Genomic DNA, 11,088 nt, shown 5'->3' with positions numbered 1-11,088 from the left:
AAAGCTGGATTTCTTTTCATGCACCGTGTTTATATTTAAATCTTGCTTAATTGGTTTCGAATGCAGGCACATGCAACTTTACGCATAAGTGTCAACCATAATTTGTTAGTGCTTGTAATTCCGTTACAGAGCGAGTATATCTCTACGTGCTGTCGGGCACATATACTATTTCCATGCATATATAACAGCCCTAATGTCAATCCACTGCTGCACGAGAGCGTCAATCACACCGTGCAGTTCATTGGGATTTTGACCATACTTCACCCAACTGGTTAGTGCATGTTGGTGACTGGTTAGTGCATGTTGGTGAAGGTGGGGGGACTATGTACGCGCAAGCACAGGCGCACAATACAACATCAGAGCCTGCTGCACTGCCCTCTGCTAACCACAACATAGTACAGCCCTGCAGCTACTTACTAATACGCTGGCATGCATGGTCACCCACACTATCCAAGTGCTATGTAGGCTCAAAGCCCGGCTTGGCTTCCAAGATCTGGCAAAAAGCCGGGTGCATTTCGGGCGATTTTGTTAACAGGGTGCGATAACTCTTTGGTTCTTTCGGTAAAGTCACGTGGGTGAAAATAAAATAAAATTTTAATAACTAAATCACGGAAGCTTGTGTTGCCTTCGAAATTTTCACCCACGTGACTTTACCGAAAGAACCAAAGAGTATGGATCCTTGCAGTCACGAAAACTTCAAACCTAGAACAGGGTGATATTTTCACGTACCATCAAAAGAGTATATCTTTGTACGTGCAGATTTTGTTTTTTTTTCAACATTCACCACATGAAATTACAAACGGACTTTGAGGAGACGGTTTTGGAGTCTGCATTGTAGCAAGTGGCTGGAAGGCAGATATTTTTTTTCTTTTCTGAAAGTCTTTTTACTTGTAACAGCTCCGTTGCCATGCACGTGCATCGCGCATCTATCTCGCCACCCCTAAAGCAGACACAACTTGCACGTAGAGGACGCTGCATGCGACAGTAACTCAGCGCGATTTGAGTGTTTTGCTTTATGAGTGTAGACTGTAGACGAACGTCGTGGAGGTGTTACACTAGATGGATTTTAACTCATGCCGTAATTTTAGCAGGAGCTCTATCTGGGGTTGATTTCCAGAAAATATTCCAGAGGAAATAAAGCCTTGCTCCTCACAATACGATAACACTCGATTCGCACAGTGCTTGGAAAAAATGAGAACACGAGCATTGCATTATAATTTCTTTGGAACAGCTTATACCGCATGTGCTTTGTCAAGTTCGGCTCAGAAGTGCATACATTTAAAAACAAGGCAAACGTACTCTTAATTATAAAGTGGTTTGCGATGTGACGGCTGCGTTCGCAGCATAACACTACTAGTGCCACACGAAACAGTGTTATTTTGGGATATTGTAGTTGTTTTGACATTACGCCTCGTAAATTAATACACAGATACAGTGAAAACTACCGTCTCAAACGACGCAAATGTATACCCAATTGCAATGACTATCCATAGTTTTAAAGTGAGAATGTAACAGCATGGCCATGTGTACATTGGACAGGCAAGATGTAAGCTTAAGATATGGAGACTGCAATGATTACCAGAACAGAGTGCTGTGTTTGTATTATGTACGTGTGTGTGTATATATTTAAAGGTATGCATATTTCAACCATGCACAAAGGTTGAATTAAACTCCATTTCACTTAGTAAAATTAATCAGCCATCCTTCCCGTGTTGCGCGAGGCCAATCCACTTACAGAATGATTGATGGTGTTGTGTGAAATGCACATGCTGTGTGCAATCTGCTGCCGTAATCGTCACCACTCCTACTCGTGGGCATGCCCATAATAATTTACGTGATTATTCCATCTTGAATAGCTTGACTGAGGAAGCATGTTTTGTATATGTTTAATCCACGAAATAAAAAAATCGGTGGCTCCCATCTCTCGACCATCAACGCGTGTAGACGCGTTGATGGTCGAGAGATGTGATCCACCGATTTTTTTTTTTTCCTGGATTAAACGAAGCATAAATTAGACGGCAAATTTCGCTTATTTTTACTTAAAATACTCGCCACACCTAACGTGCAAATTTCCAAAAGTGCCAATCGGGTTAATTTAACTAAGCGAATTCTTTCAATCTCCCCGAGCCGTGCGCTCACCCTCCGCTCATGTTTTTCCTCCGTGTGGTCCGGCGCTGACGGGCGGCTCATTCGCCCGCCGCCGTCTCTGCGGCGACGACGCCGACGACGCCGGCGCCGCCGCCGTCTCTCCGTGCGTGTCTCCATCGCCCCCGTCGTCTCCGCGGTGGTGGCGCGAGTAGCGCGCGAGCGCCTGCGGGCGGAACGGCTGCACGCTGACGCTGTCCAGCAGCGATGCGGGCGCGCGAGCCTTGACCGCCGGCGGCGCCACCGCGTTCCTCGCCAGCTCCTCGCCGTGCGCCTGAGCTCGCGCCCGGAGGTCGGCGATGTCTGCGGAGAATTTCTGCGGGATCGTCCGTCGCTCGTGGCCGACGCTCGCGCCCTGCGCGGAGACGCCGCGGGTCGGGTCCTTGGCTTGCGCCGCGCTTCCTTCCTTCCCGACATCCCGCGGCCGAGCCGCTCCGTCGTCTGCCCTTCGGACTTGGACGGGAGAGCCGTGGGCGCTGGCTCGCGGCAGGCTCCCCCGAGGAGTCTTTTTCACAAAGGGAGCATTGCGGAAGATGTCGTCTTGCGCGGCGGGTTTGAAAGGAGCCTTCGAAAATATGTCTTCTCTTTCGTGACCGATGGGAAACGGTGCCTCCGAAAACACATCCACCTCCGTTGCACCAGATGTAACGTGGACTTGGGTGGCAGGATCACGAATTGTGGCATTTCCCTCTTCAAAAATGACCACCGGATGCTGCTCGACTGGCCCTCCAGAGATGGAAGCCGTTATGCTCGTTGTGTTTTTCTCTGTAGAAAAGCCGGCTCTCCCAGTCCCATCTCCGATGCTTGTTTCGGGAGTTTTACCCCTAAATTCCGTGGAAGCATCTAGGGGGGATGCGTCATACGCCTCGCTCGTGTCTTCCTCTTGCTTCTCAGGGATTACATTATCGGTGGTGGTGCGTGGGAGGTCAGAAGCCGCTGAGATTATTTTTTTCTCAAAGTCACTGCCATCATAGAGCAATGACGATGCAGCTTCCTTGTCGGCATATGTCGGCGTTCCGTAAACACCATACGCAACTTCGCCTGTGTTTTCTCGTTTCACCACGTCACTCCTGCTTTCTTGTAGAGTGATATGGGGTACGTTAGCAGCTACCTTGTTCAAGTGCACTGCAGCCTGTGGTGTGTACTGTGAGTTTCCAACACTAACAGAACTTTTGGCCACAACATCCCGAGTCCTGGGATTAGTGCCTGCAATGGAATGAAAAAAAAACAGCAATTTGTTAAACGGCCTACCGTGCGCACGAAACATTAAATAATCGTATTATAAAACATCAACGTTGGAATGAAATAATAATATAAAACTAGGTCGATATCGCAATATTGGCGATATAAAACATACGTGGAATAAACACACAGCGATACACGAAAATATTGTATTGACTAGTTACACATTCCGTGTTGGTTTCATAAATGTGCAACACAGCATGGTAAGCCTGTTACAACTCAAATGTAATGGGACTCCTGAACACCAAAGCCGATTTTAATGATGGGACACACACAATGGAAACTTTTTTTAACCACAACCGTTGGTATGATTGCAACAAGAGATGTGTCTGTGTGCACACATACTATGGGTGCTGTGTACAAACACTCGGAAAGGGAAATGATATGACCACAAGCAAAATAAAAGGACACCAAAGCCACGGACAAACGTTGACACTAAACTACAGAATGATGTGCATGTTCTCTCATCCTTACATTTTTTCAGTTACAACCTCTTAAAACACAATCCTGGCAAAAAATAAGAGAACATGAGAGCAATAATAATTATTGGGGGAGTTTTTTTGTTTTGTTTTCGGAAACATTTCCACGAAACACATGCGGGTGGGTTACCATGCGTTTGAAACACAGCGTGTTCAAAATGCCTTGAAGTAACAGGAACTTTATTGATAAACAGCTTCAAGCACACAATTTTTTGTACATTTGATATAATAAAATCACCGCACGCCACCATCCGACCGGTGGTAGCGAATTGCCTTTTACAGTAGCTTTTTGAAATGGCCGACTATAAACTGGCGTACACAATTTCACATTCACTACACATCACTCAAAGCAGCTAAGTGGGCTTCCTAATAATGAACCCTTTGTAATGGTTTTACACATCAGAATTCAGCAGTTACAACAATGCCTTGTTCAAGTCGGACAGACTTGCCTGGTACGCAAAAGCAAACAGTGAGCATGAGAACATTCATTTGGAGAGAACACGTTAATAACACTAAAATTAATACAGACAGGAGACGATCCATTGCGCCCCTGTACACGCACGTGGCGAGGCGGATTTACAACTTTCTTGATTCAATTTTCCGATACAGTGCTTTACACAATCTCATAAAGTAGTCACGCAAATAACAGACCCATTTAAGGATTCCAAGATTAAATCTTTTTTCAACAGAAAGGATTTTTTCAGAGCATTTGTCCATTATATGGGACAGGAGGTGGATTCCTTACACAAAACATTTCCAAGCAACTAATCATACTGTTGTTTTTTGTTGTTGTAAAGATTGGGACTTAACACATCAACAATGTGCATTTAGGAAACCGCACGAAACTATTTTCCTCCAAACACAACCGCGACAAAGGGTTAACAACATTTTCATTTCATGAAAATATACGGGGAAGAAGGGAACGCTGCTAAAGAGGCAATGGAGTCATTCTCTTTCCTTTTGGACAAGAAAATCAAAGAGGTAACAGGAGAGAAAAAAACACCACACAAACGACAGGGAAAAGTTCAAAGAATGATAGACAAAATATTTTTGGGGGAATATCTGCTTTTTGCATAGTACATAACTAAAAACGCACAATAACAAAAAAATAAGAGGTAAACGTTTAAAATATGGCAAAAAAAGAACTTGATCCTGAAGCACATACAACTCAGAAGGAACAACAGCTTTGCATAGTAATCAAATGCTCAGCTCTTAACAGATTAACAAAATGAGGAAAACAGATGTGGATTAGACATGCTTCCGTCGAGCAACGTCAACACAGATACGGTGGAAGTGCCTCCTACGAGTTTTTTGTTTTTAAATGTTGCTTTGGGTAAACTATTCCACCATATACATTTTTGGAGAAAAAACAATCTCAAAGTACAGCTTTCAGCCATAATCACTGGTTGGTCTGGTAGTGGTGAATCGTTGAATGCACGAATTGGACTTGCAAATGCCCCACGATACGATAAACAACACAGGGGCGAGTATTTTGTACTGCACAACAGCACATTTTTTTTAGACGCTGCACCTCCTCAAACATGTTGGGATGCAGTCAAGCTCACATCGAATGGTATCGCCAGGAATTGTTAAAATTACGGAATGAGTTTTTTAGTCCAATTGATAGTCAACGGCGTAAAACACGGGCAATGCATCGTATTGAGTTTTGTAAAACGGGCAAAGGAAGCGACTGGTTTTCAATGTTCTTGGTTCTTGCGGTAAAGTAACGTAGAAGGGAAATAATAAAATAATAAAAATAAAACATAATAAAATACAATTCTCACGACGTTTCGGCCACAACGCAAGCAGCCGTCTTCAGGTGAAGCACGTTGTGGAGAAACGTCGTGATAATTGTATTTTATTATGTTTTATTTTTATTATTTTATTATTTCCCTTCTACGTGACTTTACCGAAAGAACCAAGAAGATGAATCCCTGCAGTCACGAAAGCTTTAAATTGGTTTGCAATGATTAAACAGCTTTGAGAATGGAGACTGAAAAAATAACAAAAAGACCAGCTGTATTCACTTTCACTCCACTTGTGTATTGGTTGCACCAAATGTGAAGGAACATGTTTCTTAAGATAGAATTACACGTGTAATTTTGGATTATAATCAAACATGCAACCTTTCACAGAGGACAATTAAACGTCCTGTTCTACAATGTCGCATCAAAAGGAGTGCCCCGTGGTTCGGAAAATCTCACGGTAACAAACTGAGAAATAAATTGCATCTTATCACAGTATGTAAGCCTTTGATAATCTGTAGCTTTGTTGAAACACATAGAATGATTTACGCCGGGCATGCTTCATTCGTTTATTTTCATGCAGGGGGCGATGATGATTTAGGTTTTGCAGAGGGAAATGTAAGATTATTCTGCATAGCTGCAATGGCTTTTTAAAGTAAAAACTTGCACCTGCTAAGGTTACACACGTAAGCTAAGCTGAGGACAAGCAGCATAAAACAGCGCTACATTGTGTAATTTAGCACAAAATGGAACACCTTAACGAGTCAAATTATATCCTCACCTACATAATGGTCCCAATTTTTTATGAAGTGTGTTCAAATTGGAATGATCACAATAAACCGGATTCTAGTGGAAACGTTAAAATGCATAAGGAATGGCGATGACTTAATTTCTGAACGATTTAAAACTGTTTAAGCAACAGCAACAAAAAAATTGCTGCACTGCATTGAAATTAAAGTGTTGAAATATTTTAAATGAAAGAAAAAAACACAGTCAGAGTTTTGTGCGAGGCTTCACAATGTCAATCCTAGGCAATCATCCGTCTCGGTTTGCTCACAATAACAGAGACGTCTGTTTTCTCGTGCGCCGCTACACACCACGTTTGTTCTGCGCACGCAACGAATCGACGGCACGTGCTTGTTGTTTCCCCTTTGTGCGAAAAGAAAAACAAAATAAGCGTCAATTCTACCTCGTGGACATCTAACATATCCTGGTCACGTGGACAGTTTCCAAATGAAAAATAAATCCCCCCCCGTGAACTTCTATAGACAAGCATGTGCAAGGAGGGATCATAAGAGGAATGCGACCAAAACAGTCTTCTGAAGAACATGGCCACCACCACCTGAGCGTGGACAACGTGTAGGCGGTGGCATCAATGAAACTCGTCCACTTGTTTCAATTCCCATCGCAATTTATTTTGCAATCAAATTCCACCTGTTATGATGGTTCACTTTATCGTGCGATTTGTGTAAACAATAAATTTGTTTGCTGCGTAAAAGGTGCAGTGTTGGTTAACGATTTGGAGATAATTTTTCGTTCTTGCATTTGGAGAGTGGAATAATACATAATTTATTTTTTGTTAAGCTTAATTCAATGGTTTAAACCTGCCACTAGTGACATGTAATTCCACAGAAAACTACGTGTACATTGTAAAATGTTTATCTCAGGATCATCAGAAATAAACAAAAAATCAAATCACCAATATACATGAGTGCTAATACAATTGCTTCCAACAAGTATTACAAAATAGATAAAATGACAGCTGCGGTCAATTCCATCACAATCAAGTCTTCACAGGTTGGAAAAGAAAAAAAATTATTACGTTCGAAATTGTGTGCAAAATTACTTCAAAGCCATATTTTTTTTTAAATAACCGGAAATAATCAGGCTTCGTAAAAACCTGCAACCTAATTTCAAATTTTCAAAAATAACAGGAAAAGCTTCACAATCCACCAAAAAAGAAAATAAACCACTCAGTTTCTCCTGTGAAAGGGGAAAAAACCATACCAAAGCAAAACAGGAAATATTATTTATGCCGCAACCATTATAAAGCCAACGGACGTTATACATTGCAAGAACCGAATGCACGAAGAGCAGTTGTTTTTTTTACACTAGGTCCCCCCCCCTGGTTCTCTCCCACTGCCTCCCATTAAGCGGCAATTCTTTTGGTGAATCCCCACAACTTTCCCCCGCCACACTGCAATGACAACAGCACGGCTAAAAGGGGGAGTAGAGGCACTGGCCGTTGAGTGCCGCCTGCTGCTGCCCGGCCCGCCGGAAGGCCGCCGGTTTTGCCATGCGCGAGGCGGCGTGACCAGCCAGCCCTGGAGGGGGGGAGACAAAGCGCCGCCGCCCAATCAAAACCGTTCATCCCCCTCTCCGCGAGCCACGCACAACAACACCAACAGTGGTGCTGCTGCCCTCAACCATGTAGCCGTCACTCCTGTCCAAAAAGTAAACGATTCGTTGTCGGTTTATAGCTCGCCGGGGGATGCGAGTTTTCGGGGGTTGCGCCGCGTGTTGTTCGGCATGATGTCCGACGTTTCAAATCCGCGTTCTTCGAGAACCGAAGAAACTCCCCAGCGCGTGCGGAGTAAAATGCCGGATGGACATCGTGCCGGACAGCGCGCTCGCTGTACAACGCGAAAACACACCGGAGGGCTCTCCAACGACATAACTGCAAAAAGTTACGCAGGAGTATGTCATCATCAGTTTGCTTTTATGATCTTTGCAGTTAAGTAAAGTTTATGAAACGTCGGACAGGATACCGAACAACACCCTTCGGCACAGCCTGAAATACCGCATCCGGCGAACTATAAACCCACAACAATTGGAGAGCGTCATAAATTTATCTTTAAGATCTTTACAACGAAGTCAAATGATAATTTAGTATTTACCATCGTTTCAAATACTCATGGAAATTTTAAGATGCAAGCAAACATTTTTGTTGGCCTAAAACGATTTAAAAGCAACACATTTCACCACTTATTGGCCGTCAACCCAGTTAGTTATGCATGGTTAATGCCAGGTTAGTAATGCCATCAATAGCATGTTAGTAGTGGTGAAAAATGTCAATGGGCATTATTGTGCCGATAAAATATGACATTAAGCCTCGTGTAGCCTGCTTTGGGGCGCATAAAGCTGTTACTGTCCATGTGCTCGTCTGACTTGCAGATTCACAGCTGCCACATTTACAGTTCTTGCAATGTAACTTGTTACCGTATACGAAGACCACTGTATTAATATACGTTATCAGTAGGCAAGGCAATAGAATAACAGAAAATCGGCAGGTATATATCACACGTCTGCCGCTTTCAGCAGTGTTAAAACTTGATAAAACTCAGACCAAGCCCGACCTATAAACTAAGTTTTTGTCTGATGTGCAAAAAAAATACAAATTGTTCTTTTATGAAAACCATAACTTGACAATGCTGAAAAGGTCATACATTCTCAAGCAGGTGGTCAATTTTCGTGACTTGCTAAACATTTGTTCGTGCCGCGCCTGCAGATCGGCAGCAAGCGAGCATAACAGAAGGTCATGCTCCATCCATGTAGTGTCAGGCGCATGCATTTGTAATGTAGGAGGATATTAGTGAGAAAGAAGCACCTTCTGTAGGGGAGCGTCTGCGAGACAATTCGTTTTGACCACTGTCCGCTAGACTCGTATTTCGTTAAGATCCAGTATGTTGGTTAAATAGTTGTTCTTAGTTATATGGTTTGAAAATAAAAATCAAGAGTTCAACATTCGCACAAGGAGTTTTACTTCTACAGTAGAGCACAAGGAGGAAAGTTAGCACACGACTTACAAATCGGTACATACAAAGTTTACAGCTCATTGACAAATCACAAACTAAGGGGAGTGAGGGGAGGGGGGCAGCAAGATATTGCATGGTTAAGAATAAACATGATATACAATCTCAAACAATCGTGTCATCAACCTTTTCCGGTGAGGCTTCCCGCACATTTATCTCATTGATTCACATCGCAATATAATATTCACTTTTAAAACTGTGTCAATTTCAACGTGTTATCATTTCCCATCCAAATTTTTCACGCGAGTGAGAATATTCCCAGAAGCAAGATCCTTGCACGTTCACATTTCACTTTGATAATTCTAGAGATTTTCCAAAGACATTGCAATTTTACATATTATTTGAGTCGGGCTGTGGGTGTGCTCGTTTAATACGTCTTTGAAATGAATTTTTACGTTTATGAGGAATATGAATTGTGTATGCACTTCAACCAAATTATTTTCTTACACTTTGGCACCCATTGTATAAATAAGGAAATGTATGCTACATATCAGTCAGTATAAGTATTTAACTTGGAACACAATTATTTATTTTCTCAATTCCTTGCTCATTGTTTCACAGTTTATCAGCAGAGCACGCTTAATACAGAACAGTGTATAGTTCTCTCTCTCTCGTCTTTTTTGCAGAAAAACTATATCGCGTAATTACATCCGACACCCAAAAGTAATACGAATATTTAAGTTTAATATCACGACGTCCAACACCACTTAAATAATTCACAAACACTGGCACTACTAATCATTAACTATATATAATAATTGTCTGCTCTACATCAAGTTACCCTATGTCCCATATACATTCTCATCTACACACAGCTGCAATCAACGCCGGTGGAATTAAATTAAAAGCCCCCTTCCGAGCGACCGCACGCGCAATATACTAGGGAAGCAGGAACGGGAAAAGGCTGATGAATCTCAAGGTCCCGAAGAGCTAACGTCTACATGGCTCGAATGTCACAGCAATAAAATGGCAATGATGACGACAAAATGTGGCGTTCACACCAGGAATACAGCAGAAAAGGTACTGCAAGAAAAGGAGAGAGACTAAAGGAGAGCCCATGTTCGATGCTTGTGCATCTAAAGTACTGCGATGAGTAGTGCAGCTGCGCCCCAGTTCACACACAGAGCTTTGCCCTTTATTTTGATGGTCGCTCCACAATTTGAAGGTCTCCCCCCCCCCACCCCGCCACCCTGGTACACAGTCTTTTAGTCTTCATGCACGGAGTTCTCGCGTGGGGAGGAGGAAGGGGAGCAAGGGAAGTAAGAGGAGGAGGATGCTTTGGAGCAATGCAGCAGATTTCAACACCGGTACAGCCACAGTATTTAGCAAATGCATTTCAGCTCAGTGCTCATCGCATCATGTTCCATAAACGTACCATCCAAATTTTCCCATAGCGGAATATCATAAACAATAGGCTGCGTGGGTAAATAGTTTGGCCATTGTTTTTTTTTCTCATCACTTATTTCAATTATCATTCAGTGCAGTACGAATACCGACGCTAACCACTGACAATCAAATCAGAATCTTTAGGCTGGAGGAATCCGATGAGCTATGAAGCTCTTTCACAGATGTCCAGTACGGGCGGGGTCAGCAAGATACATTGGGCGCGGGGGGGGTCAGCAACTGGACTGCAATGCTGTTGTGTAGCAGGACAAAGTGGTTCGG

The 11,088-nt window shown here is 43.0% G+C and overlaps 2 protein-coding genes across 7 annotated transcripts in view; both read right to left on the bottom strand.

Annotated features, from left to right (window-relative positions):
* Positions 1–1,951: 1,951 nt before the first annotated feature.
* LOC144934131 (uncharacterized) lies at positions 1,952–3,892 on the bottom strand. The gene has a single exon (XM_078859594.1). The coding sequence runs from the start codon at positions 3,410–3,412 to the stop codon at positions 2,147–2,149; it is 1,266 nt and encodes a 421-aa protein (XP_078715720.1). The 5' UTR covers positions 3,413–3,892; the 3' UTR covers positions 1,952–2,146.
* Positions 3,893–4,025: 133 nt separating this feature from the next.
* The window catches only part of AAK1 (AP2 associated kinase 1), a 37,456-nt gene continuing 30,393 nt past the window's right edge, over positions 4,026–11,088 (bottom strand). For all 6 annotated transcript variants that reach the window (XM_078859584.1, XM_078859587.1, XM_078859586.1 and 3 more), the window contains one exon: positions 4,026–7,935. In XM_078859584.1, the coding sequence (XP_078715710.1) occupies positions 7,829–7,935 (107 nt within the window). In that variant the 3' untranslated portion in view covers positions 4,026–7,828. The remainder of the gene's footprint in view (positions 7,936–11,088) is intronic.

The sequence above is a fragment of the Lampetra fluviatilis genome, chromosome 9 (assembly GCF_964198595.1).
Source record: "Lampetra fluviatilis chromosome 9, kcLamFluv1.1, whole genome shotgun sequence".
Lineage (NCBI taxonomy): Eukaryota > Metazoa > Chordata > Hyperoartia > Petromyzontiformes > Petromyzontidae > Lampetra > Lampetra fluviatilis.
This window is presented reverse-complemented; position numbering and strand designations above follow the sequence as displayed.